The following is a 12,461-nucleotide window of genomic DNA, read 5'->3' as shown; positions in this document are numbered from 1 at the left end:
GTTTTAGAAAAGGCAGAGGAATCAGAGATCAAATTGCCAACATCCACTGGATCATGGAAAAAGAAAGAGAGTTCCAGAAAAACATCTATTTCTGCTTTATTGACTATGCCAAAGCCTTTGACTGTGTGGATCACAATAAACTGTGGAAAATTCTGAAAGAGATGGGAATACCAGACCACCTGCCCTGCCTTTTGAGAAATCTGTATGCAGGTCAGGAAGCAACAGTTAGAACTGGACATGGAACAACAGACTGGTTCCAAATAGGAAAAGGAGTACTTCAAGACTGTATATTGTCACCCTGCTTACTTAACTTATATGCAGAGTACATCATGAGAAATGCTGGACTGGAAGAAACATAAGCTGGAATCAAGATTGCCAGGAGAAATATCAATAACCTCAGATATGCAGATGACACCACCCTTATGGCAGAAAGTGAAGAGGAACTAAAAAGCCTCTTGATGAAAGTGAAAGTGGAGAGTGAAAAAGTTGTCTTAAAGCTCAACATTCAGAAAATGAAGATCATGGAATCCGGTCCCATCACTTCATGGGAAGTAGATGGGGAAACAGTGGAAACAGTGTCAGACTTTATTTTTCTGGGCTCCAAAATCACTGCAGATGGTGACTGCAGCCATGAAATTAAAAGACGCTTACTCCTTGGAAGAAAAGTTATGACCAACCTAGATAGCATATTCAAAAGCACAGACATTACTTTGCCGACTAAGGTCCATCTAGTCAAGGCTATGGTTTTTCCTGTGGTCACATATGGATGTGAGAGTTGGACTGTAAAGAAGGCTGAGCACTGAAGAATTGATGCTTTTGAACTGTGGTGTTGGAGAAGACTCTTGAGAGTCCCTTGGACTGCAAGGAGATCCAACCAGTCCATTCTGAAGGAGATCAGCCCTGGGATTTCTTTGGAAGGAATGATGCTAAAGCTGAAACTCCAGTACTTTGGCCACCTCATGAGAAGAGTTGACTCATTGGAAAAGACCCTGATGCTGGGAAGGATTGGGGGCAGGAGGAGAAGGGGATGACAGAGGATGAGATGGCTGGATGGCATCACTGACTCGATGGATGTGAGTCTGAGTGAACTCCAGGAGATGGTGATGGACAGGGAGGCCTGGTGTGCTGGGATTCACGGGGTCGCAAAGAGTCAGACACGACTGAGCGACTGAACTGAACTGATGATCTCCTTTATCTCTAATTATCTCCTTACTCCAGATGCACTCACACTAGGGGTTAAGTCTTCAACCAATGGGGAGGGGAACACAGTTGAGTCCATGGTAGAAGCCCTTTTGATGGAACCCTACATGCAACAGGCAAGAAAGTTAGGAATCTAGGTACACAAAGCAAACAGAACACCCAGATTCCTAGACCCAGAGACACCTTGCCTGGCCAGGAAGCCTTGTCAGTACTTCACACCACAGCCCTGAACAATGTAGCATCCTGCCTCTGGCATCTCTGGACATGTAATCCTTCCCTTCCATAACTGCCACCCCCAGCAGCACCCTCTAGTATTAGATAGTTCTGAATTATTTGCTGCACAATTAGAGATCGAGAAATTTAGCTTGGCCTGTGACCCAGCAGGCTTCCCTGGTAGCTCAACTGGTAAAGAATCCTTCCACAATGCATGAGACCCCAGTTTGATTCCTCAATCAGGAAGATTCACTGGGGAAGGGACAGGCTACCCACTCCAGTATTCTTGGGCTTTCCTGGTGGCTCAGCTGGTTAAGAATCTGCCTGCAATGTGGGACACCTGGGTCCAATCCCTGAGTTGGGAAGATCCCTTGGAGAAGGGAACAGCTACCCACTCCAGTATTCTGGCCTGGAGAATTCCATGGACGGTATAGTCCATGGGGTTGCAAACAGTCTGGCACGACTGAGCAACTTTCACTTTGTGACTCAACAGGGAAGCCCAGATTTTGATTCTAACATAGACAGTGGAGGATATCAAAGATCAGAGTCTTCCAATACAGGCTGAAAGCAATCTTAACACAAGTGATGATTTTATTCAGGGGCAAAATTAAGTTCTTGTGGGTACTGAAGAAGCAAGTGCTAGGCCCAGAGCATCCACGCACGGATATGTTCTCAGAGTTTCAGCTTAGAGGGACCAGGTATGGGATTTACAACCAGAGGGCATAACAGTCATTCTCCTCTAGTCCCCTGGGTGAAGATAGAAATGCTGAGCCCTCTGCACACATCTGTAGGGAGAGCCCACTGGATGTGTCATTGGTGCTGAGTCTTCCTCACTCCCTTATTAACTGTATCTCACCTTCCTGCACATCGCAACTAGAGAGTAGCCCCCCGCTTGCCACAAGCAGAGAAAGCCCGGGTACAACAATGGAAGACCCAGTGCAGCCAAAAAAACTTAAATAAGTGAATTAAGTTCTGGTGTTCTAGATGGGGCTAAGAAAGAGACCTATGGAAGGCTTTAAAACATGCTCAATACTTCTTTCCACTTTCTCATACTGCTCCATGAGCATGACGTCCTCAAAGGATGGGAAAAGCAAATATCATGTGGGGGCAGCTGACAGAGGACTTCCTGGAGGACATTACTGCAGCACTGAAACAGCCTTTAGCAAGAAGATGAAAGAGATCTTTTCTAAGAATAACAGCTTCAAAATGTTGCATGCATGCTCATTCGTGTCTGATTCTTTATGACCCCATGGACTATAGCCCACCAGGCTCCTCCTCTACCCATGGCATTTTCCAGGCAAGAATCCTGGAGTGGGTTGCCATTTCCTCCTCCAGGGGATCTTCCCAATCCAGGGATCAAACCTCAGTCTGCTGCATTGCAGGTGGATTCTTTACCACTGAGTTACCTGAGAAATGTTGACATGTGGGAAAATTCTTGATCAGTCACCCTGGGACGGTACCCAGGCAGCAGCAGAGCACATGGTGCATGTGGGATGCCTGCTTATGCCACAGGTAAAGAGTTTCACACAGATTCACCCAGCAATCTTAGCAGAAAGTCCGCAGTGTCGGTATTTTTAAAATGCAGAAAAGGGTTGAGAGGACAAAAAATAACTTGCCCAAGGTCACACAGCTAGTAAATGGAGGCATTCGGCCCAACTCACTGTCTCTCAGGTCCCCCCAGAATGAGCCTACCCTCCATCCAGCACGTGTTTCCCCCGCAGGGGACTGAACTGAGAAACGTGAGCGCAGCTAACAGGCTTACCCTCGCGGTCCTCCGCCGGCTCCAGGGCACCCTTCGCGGGGCGTGTCCTCCCATTCTGGAGGTTCCCAGAGAGGAGGGGAGGCGCTGGCCAACAGGGCAGCTCGCCCAGTCTCCGGGCAGGGAGAGGGAGGGAGCGCAGTCTCGGGAACGCGATGGAGACTGGCAGCCCGCGGACCCCGGGACCCAGCCCCGGGCCCGCGCTGAGCCTGGACGCGCGGCTGGGCGTGGACACGCGCCTCTGGGCCAAGGTGCTGTTCACCGCGCTCTACTCTCTCATCTTCGCGCTGGGCACGGCGGGCAATGCGCTGTCCGTGCACGTGGTGCTGAAGGCGCGGGCCGGGCCCCCGGGGCGCCTGCGCTGCCACGTGCTCAGCCTGGCGCTCTCCGCCCTGCTGCTGCTGCTGGTCGGCGTGCCCATGGAGCTCTACAACTTCGTGTGGTTCCACTACCCCTGGGTCTTCGGAGATCTGGGTTGCCGCGCCTACTATTTCGTGCGCGAGCTGTGCGCCTACGCCACGGTGCTCAGCGTGGCCAGCCTGAGCGCCGAGCGCTGCCTGGCCGTGTGCCAGCCCCTGCGCGCCAGAAGCCTGCTGACTCCGCGCAAGACCCGCCGCCTGCTGTCCATCGTCTGGGCCGCCTCGCTCGGCCTGGCCCTGCCCATGGCCGTCATCATGGGGCAGAAGCACGAGCTGGAGACGGCGGGCGGGGACCCGGAGCCCGCCTCGCGCGTGTGCACCGTGCTGGTGAGCCGAGCTACCCTGCAGGTTTTCGTCCAGGTAAGCGGGAGGAGCGACCCCACCGCCTGTGTTTTCATCTCTCACGCTAGAGAGCAGTCAGAAAGTTGGGTCTCACCGCCCGATTTAACCAAGGATTTGGGGAGAGACTTGGCCAAAGGGAAGCACTAAGAGAAGTCCAAACAAGAATGAAATAATGCCATTTTGTGGCGACACGGATGGACGTAGAGATTATCATACTGAGTGAAGGTAAGTCAGAGAAGACAAATTATTACACGATATCGTTTATGTGTGGAATCTAAAGCATAATATAAATGACTAAATGCAAAACAGAAACAGACCCTCAGACCTAGAAAATAAATTCATGGTTATCAAAGGGGAAGGGAGGGAGAGACCCGGGATTAATTAGCACTATAGAATTAGCAGATAAAAAGTACTGTATATAAAATAGGCAAGCAACAAAGATTTGCTGTATAGCACAGGGAATTATATTCAATATCTTGGAATACCCTATATGGAAAATAATCTGAAAAATATATATGTATATATGTATAACTGACTCACTTTGCTATATACCTGAAACTAACAGTATTGTAAACCAACTATATCTCAATAAAAAAAATAGAGGAAATTCCAGATTTGAACTCAAGATTGACTCTGAAGTCTTCCCAGTCTTGCAGGAGTGGTGAGCAAACGTGATTGAGTATGAGAATTACCTGGAGAGCAGGTTAAAAATTGTAGATTTCATGACCCACCCAGTCTTCTGCTTTTTTATTATCACCCAAACTAGTGATCTGTAGCCCCATGATAAGAACAACTAGTTTATTGGGTCATTGTACAGATAGAAAAAGAGGCCTAAACATTCAATGTTAATGAAAGATTTCAAAAGAAATATATATATCAACTGCGATCTTAACAGGAATATGGAAAATAGGAATAAAATATGGAAATTCCTGTGGAAATAGGAATAAAAACGCAATAGGAAGGCATTCCACTTGCTTTCAAAATTGCAAAGAGTTGAGCACAACTGAGCGGCTTAGCATGCACACACCAGAAGTATCAATACCCTGTCAATATGTTGAGCCCCATCAGGTAATCAACCAACCTCATCTTGTATTTTTCAATCATGCCTGGAGGCCTCTCCTCTGCTCCAGCACCTTGGCAATGCTACCCCATCTTTCTGCTCCTCTAGGGGACACCCAATTTGGGGATCCCAGGTCTCCCTCTATGTTGGTTCACAACCTTATTTTGATGGAACATATGCTCTTGTAACCTCCTGAGAAAATGTCCATAGACGGTAAAAACACTTTTTGAGAATTTATGTGTCTGAACATATTTCATTTTATCCTCTCATTTCTCACAGTATGGCTGGGCAGAACATTACAAGATGGAAACTGTTTTTCCTCACAAATTGTAAAGCATCAGTCTATTATTTTCTAGCTTTCTCATTGCTTTCAGTGAGTCTAAGGACAGTTGGTGATGGACAGGGAGGCCTGGTGTGCTGCAGTCCATGGGGTCGCAAAGAGTTGGACACGACTGAGCGACTGAACTGAACTGAAGGCCATTCTGGTTCCCCTCCTTTGTACGTGCCCTGTTTTATCCCTTTGGGAGCTTTGGAGACCTACTCTATCTCCAGGGGCTAAATGTCGTAAGAACGTGCCTTGACGTGGATTTATTTTCATCCATTGTTCTGAGCACCCACACGCCTTTCAGTCTAGAAGTTCACATCCCTCAATTTTGGGAAAATTTTTTTAAAATCCAGTTTTATTGATTTATGGCTGGGCTGCATCTTCACTGATGCATGGGCTATTCTCTGGTTGTGGCAAGCAGGGGCTACTCCCTAATAGCCATATGTGAGCTTCCCACGGTCGTGGCTTCTCTTGTTGCAGAGTGATGGCTCTAGGGAGCGTGGCTTCAGCAGCTGCTGCACGTGGACCCCGTAGTTGTGGCTCCTGGGCTTAGAGCAGAGCCCCAATAGTTGTGGTGCACGGGCTTAGTTGCTCTGTGGCATGTGAGATCCTGCCAGATCAAACCTGCGTCTCCTACACTGGCTAGGTGGATTTTTTTTAAAAATTAATTTATTTAGTTTTAATTGGAGGATAATTACTTTACAATATTGTAGTGTTTTTTTTGCCACACATTGACATGAATCAGCCATGGGTTTACATGTGTTCCCCATCCTGACACCCCTCCCACCTCCCTCCTCATCCCATCCCTCTGGGTCATCCCAGTGCACCAGCCCTGAGCACCCTGTCTCATGCATTGAATCTGGACTGGCGATCTGTTTTACACATGATAATATACATGTTTCAATGGTATTCTCTCAAATCATCCCACCCTCGCCTTCTCCTACAGAGTCCAAAAGTCTGTTCTTTACATCTGTGTCTCTTTTTCTGTCTTACAAATAAGGTCATCGTTACCATCTTTCTAAACTCCGTATATAGGCGTTAATATACTGTATTGATGTTTTTCTTTCTGACTTACTTCATTCTGTATAATAGGCTCCAGTTTCATCCACCTCATTAGGACTGACTCAAATGCATTCTTCTTAATAGCTGATTAATATTCCATTGTGTATATGTACCACAGCTTTCTTATCCATTCATCTGGCAAGTGGATTCTTTACCAATGAGCCACTAAGGAAGCCCTGGGAAAACTTTCTTAAATGTGTTTTTTTCCTGCATTACAATTTCCTCCACTGTTTTCTCTATTTTTCTTTCCAGCATGGCTATTATTTAGACAGTGAGCATCCTAAACATCCCCTGTTTTCTTGTCTTTTCTATTTTCACTGCCCTCCTTACTTTCAGAGAATTTTCTCAGCATCTGTAAATCTGCTGTCACCCGCAGCCCCAGCCCCAGCCCCAGCCCTGCTCCTGTTGCTGCAGATTCCTGGGCCCTTGGGCACACCTGAGGACCAGCGGTCACCAAGCCTTGGAGCTACTGCCATAACCCTTGGAATCACCTTTTCCAGGTGAATGTGCTGGTGTCCTTCGTGCTCCCTTTGGCATTAACCGCTTTCCTGAACGGGGTCACCGTGAGCCACCTGGCAGCCCTCTGCTCCCAGATGCCGTCCCCTCCCGCTGCAGGCAGTTCTGCCCCCAGCCGCCTGGAGCTAATGAGCGAGGAGAGGAAGACACTGGCCCTGGGGGACCAGGCCACCCTGGTGAGACACAAGGACTCCCGCCGGATCCGTGGCCTCCGGCGCAGCATCCAAATTCTCAGTTAAGTTCCCGGTAACCCCGCCCGGAGTGGAAGGGCCAGACCAGGGTGGTCTCCACCAATCCCTGGCCACATGGCCTTGAGCTAATTCCTGCCTCTGTCTAGGTCTCATTTTTCTCTATGCCCTGGGGAGTTATACAATCACCAACAGGCTTCTGGAAGGTACAGTAGTATAATTAAAAGAAGGAATGGAAATTGTGTACACTAACCGCCCCATCGGCTCCAGGGGGTGGTGCACAAAGACAAGCAGATGCCTGGCTGCTTTTCAGGGAGTCTGGCTGTTCAGATGGACACGAGGAACCGATGTATTTAAGGACCCGCTGACCAGGCATTGTGGACGCAGGCCAGCTAGGTCTCCAAATCCAGTTCCCCACTAACTCTCCACTTTCTCTGATGCGACATTGATCTATGTGTTTGCTTGTTTAAGTATCTGGGTAAACTTGGCTCTGTAAGGGCAACTTGAAAGGCACAGGAAAGCAGAGGTCTCTCCACGCACCTGTGTGATCCAGGCACACACAAGGTCCAGAAGGATGGAGGGACAGGGTCTCTGCTGCCATGTGTATGTCACAGTCTTGTGCACAGGACTGAAATACAAGAGCTAAATGTGATGTGACGTGCCAAGTAGCAGAAGCAGCACGTGAAGGGCCTGGACTTCTTTCCATAGACAATGGGCCATCACTGAAAGAGCCGGGGTCCAGGAATGACAGGAGGACTTGCTCTTGAGATATACATGCTTGGCAGTTTTGCAGGACAGGCTCTTCAGTGCTTCTCAAACTTCCATGCACGTAGGAATGCTTGGGGAGAGTTGTCAGACGTGGACCCCTGGGTCCCCATCCAGAAATTCTGATGTGTCTGGTCTGGGTGTGACAGTCTACATTTCTAACAAACTCCCAGTTGAGGCGGATGCTGCTGGTCCAGGGACCTCAGTAGATTAGAGAATGGGTTTGCCACTCAGGGCGGGAGGAGAAGGAGGGAAAGGAAGGAGGAGAAGTTTAGGTCAATAGGGCCAGTTAGGAGACTGCTGTCACAGTCCAGTGGAGGGAAGATGTGGTCCCCTGGGGTGGGCACAGTGAAGTTGGGGAGAAAAGGAGAGAGGAGAGATGCTAGGGAGTAACTTTTTAATAGACTGCATCTTGGGGGTACTGGAAAGAGAAGACTCTCTGGCTTATGACTTGGGTGTCAGATGGACAGTGGTGCCATCAATCAACCAGAAAAAGGGGATACAGGAGGGGAGAGGCTTTGTAAGGCAGGATATTTGAGCTCTATTGTCTATGCAGTTGGGCTTCCCAGGTGGTGCTAGTGATAAAGAACCCTGTCAATGCAGGAGACACAGAGGCATGGGTCCAATCCCTGGGTGGGGAAGATCCCCTGGAGGAGGGCACGGCAACCCACTCTAGTATTCTTGCCTGGAGAATCCCATGGACAGAGGAGCCTTGCGGGCTACAGTCCACTGGGTCACAAAGAGTCAGACATGACTGAAGCGACTTAGCAGGCACACATGCACACACATCTGTGCAGTTAGATGACCAAGGGGGAATATCCAGCCCTGAGTTGGGGATAGATTCTAGTGGCCAGGAGGTTATAGATGTTGTAGAAGTTTCTAGAAGCATGTCAGTGGGCCAGTTAGGATTAAAGTGGACATTCACTCAGAGGACAGGGTAACAGCAGGTTTGGGGACAGATCCAGACAAGAGTGGGGCTTTCCTAATACCTCAGTTGGTAAAGAATCTGCCTGCAATGTGGGAGACCTGGGTTGGGAAGATCCCCCTGGAGAAGAGAAAGGTTGCCCACTCCAGTATTCTGGCCTGGAGACTTCCATGAACTGTATAGTCCATGGGGATGCAAAGAGTTGGACATGACTGAGCGACTTTCACCTTCACTCTTTCCAGACAAGAGTGTGCCAGATAACCTGCCAACCCCTTGACTCCAGGAACAAGCTCTTGGGAAAGGCTGTTGTCACCCCGGGCAGGTTCCGCCCTCAGAGCTGCATAACTGCTAATGTGTTCGCTGTCTGTCTCTCTCCCCACCTGTCCTGCAGGAGCTATTGTGGCCGTGTATGTCGTCTGTTGGATGCCGTACCACATCCGCAGGCTCATGTACTGCTACGTCCCTGACGAACGGTGGACCGAGTGAGTGAGGGGAGGAACCCCAGCTCATGGGGGCCGGGGCCTGGGGCTGGGATTGCCTGCACTCTCCAGGGGAAGCCCCTGCTTGCTGGCCTCTCCAGAACTCTGGCCTCCATTCTAGCTGGCCCTGCCCAGTCTGTTATCCCAAAAGTTTCCAGTTCAGGGTGGGGAACCAAGCATCATCTAGAAAACTCTCTGAACTGCTCAGGCCGTGTGAGTGGCAGTCAAGGCTTCCAGCCTCCTGACTCCAGGATGGAGAGCTGCCTGCAGGTAGGGAACAGGGCAAAGACCATGTTCTCACAAGGAGGGAGAGAGGGAGGAGGCCTCAGAGCTGGGATTCCACGAGCTAACAGAGGCTGCTTAGAGATGAGACCGTGCACACCCATTTCATGACACAATGGGAGAAAACCCAAGCTGAGAATCCCTTCTCTTTCTTTTGGAAATCACTGCAACCTGATGATAAGCGGAAGTCGGACATCTGAGAGGAGAGAGATCCTATGTGGCCTCCAAGGAAATAGTTGTGTCAACAGATGACTGGTTCTCGAGAGCTGCAATTTCCCCTACACACAGACACACAAGTACATGCACACGTATGCACAAGCACAGGCACCCAGGGGTACACATACAAGTGCGCACACACAAACACATGCACAAGTGCACTCACACACATACACAAGTGTGCACACACATGCACAAGCTCGGACACACCTGTGCACATATATGAGAGTGCACACACACAAACACACGCACAAGTGCACTCACACATATGCACAAGTGTGCACACACATGCACAAGCTCGGACACACCTGTGCACATATATGAGAGTGCACACACACAAACACATGCACAAGTGCACTCACACATATGCACAAGTGTGCACACACATGCACAAGCTCGGACACACCTGTGCACATATATGAGAGTGCACACACAAGTGCACTCATACATAAGCATGCACACAGACACACACACCAACATGTACACAGGTGCAGCCCTTCCCAAGGCAGCCAGGGAATTCTCAGAATGCCTCTCTCCCCTTCAAGAAGCCACATCTCCTTGACCTCACGCAGCAGCACGAGGCTCCCCACATCTCGAGAGCCTGGACGCTGGTCTCTGTCCATCAGCAGGGGTGCTTTTCACTCTGCAGGCAGCTGGGCCTGGCAGGCCTTCCTGACCTGGCCCTGTGGAGGGGGAGACGCTCCCAACAGGAAGGGGAGGACCCGGCGGGCAGGCAGCAGGCCCTCTAACCAGCCTTCCGGGTTTCCCTTCCAGCAAGCTCTACGATTTCTATCACTACTTCTACATGGTGACCAACACGCTCTTCTACGTCAGCTCGGCAGTGACGCCTGTCCTGTACAACGCGGTGTCCTCCTCCTTCAGAAAACTCTTCCTGGAGGCCCTCGGCTCCCTGTGTCGAGAGCACCACCCCATGGAGTCATTCCCCCCGGGGACCCCAGAGCCACACCCGAGTGGGTACAGCTTCCAGCTCTGGGGCTCCCCCAGGACCCCCAGCCTGGATGAAATTGAATAATGAGCAGAACAACCCTGACTGCCTAGCCCTCTAGTGCTCAGCAATTTCAACACTAATAACTCAAGCTGCGTGATCAGGGGGAACTAAAGGGAACCCAGCCTCTGCTGCTGACCAGTTGTGTACCTGCAGGCAAGTCACTTGCCCCTCTTAGCCTCAGTCTCCTCATCTGTATGAAGGAGATGAATAATACCCATCTTTTCATGCTGTTTGACGGTTACATGCTTAGTGCCTAGAGCATAATAAAGAGTATATTTTCGCTGCCATTATTTTTGTTGTTACCACTATTTTTTCTTTTTTTTCTGCTCTCCTAGAAGTCCACCAGCTTTTACAGGTTGTGTGCTCAGACGTCCCATGAATTTCCACAAATGACAAATCAACAGTGCCCAGAGCTGACTGCACTGTTAGGTCACATAAGTCACAGTAAAATCCTCTAGTCTTTCCCAGTAAGGGAGCAGCTCTTCACCTTACCAGGGTGTTCTGTGCGCTTCGGAGAGCCTGCGGTCACCAGCTGCCCCCTCCTTTCTGGCCTGCATGTCCACCTGCTCTGAAGGACAGCACTGCAGACGCTCTCCAGCCAGCCTGGTGTTCAGAAGAGCTGCACTTCCACTCTTCTCATCCAGGCAGGCTCCCTCCAGTCCTCCACAGACCCCATCCCTTCCCCTGTCTGCACAGGCTTGACATGCCAGCCTTGCTCCTGAAGCCTTATGAGGCCTGAGCCCACAGAGAAAGTGTGGTTTTCCTATGAGTGTCTAGAAGCTGTTGAAGCCACAGGCCTGCGAAGGGGCAGGAAGAGAACACTGGGCGCAGAGTAGAAAGACCCAGAAAAGGTTCTTTCTGATGAACTGTGTTGATGTTTCTCCGAACTGAGTCCAACTCCTGATCCACCATCACCCACCTGGTTCATGTCAGAACCAGCACCTGTGCACACACACCACACGCACACAATCACACAGACACACCACATGCACCAGGTGTGCACAACCACAGACACAACACACACACACACCACATGCATGCAATCACACAGATACACCTCACACACACATGAGTACAACCAGATACACCACATGCACACAATCACAGACACACCACACACACCACATGCGCACAATCACAGATACACCACACACACCACATGCACACAATCACAGATACACCACACACACCTTGTGGGCACAACCAGACACACCACATGCACAGAGTCAGACACACCACACACACACCACATGCATGCAATCACACAGATACACCTCACACACACATGCGTACAACCAGATACACCACATGCACACAATCACAGACACACCACACACACCACATGCACACAATCACAGACACACCACACACACCACATGCACACAATCACAGACACACCACACACACCACATGCACACAATCACAGACACACCACACACACCACATGCACACAATCACAGACACACCACACACACCACATGCACACAATCACAGACACACCACACACACCACATGCACACAATCACAGACACACCACACACACCTTGTGGGCACAACCAGACACACCACATGCACAGAGTCAGACATACCACACGCACACAGTCAGACACACCACACACACACCATGTGCACACACACGCATGCATATGTATCACACCATATACTTGACACATACATACTTGACAAATCAACACACTACAC

General features: G+C 49.9%; 1 protein-coding gene across 1 annotated transcript; it reads left to right on the top strand.

Annotated features, from left to right (window-relative positions):
- The first annotated feature begins 3,327 nt into the window (after positions 1-3,327).
- NTSR2 (neurotensin receptor 2) lies at positions 3,328-10,872 on the top strand. Its single transcript, XM_069586305.1, is given in 5 exon segments — positions 3,328-3,951; positions 6,881-7,130; positions 9,166-9,256; positions 10,526-10,700; positions 10,702-10,872. Coding segments are annotated over 5 exon segments (1,257 nt in total). The 3' UTR covers positions 10,819-10,872.
- Positions 10,873-12,461: the final 1,589 nt, after the last annotated feature.

Source organism: Ovis canadensis, chromosome 3 (assembly GCF_042477335.2).
Source record: "Ovis canadensis isolate MfBH-ARS-UI-01 breed Bighorn chromosome 3, ARS-UI_OviCan_v2, whole genome shotgun sequence".
Classification (NCBI taxonomy): Eukaryota; Metazoa; Chordata; class Mammalia; order Artiodactyla; family Bovidae; genus Ovis; species Ovis canadensis.
This window is presented reverse-complemented; position numbering and strand designations above follow the sequence as displayed.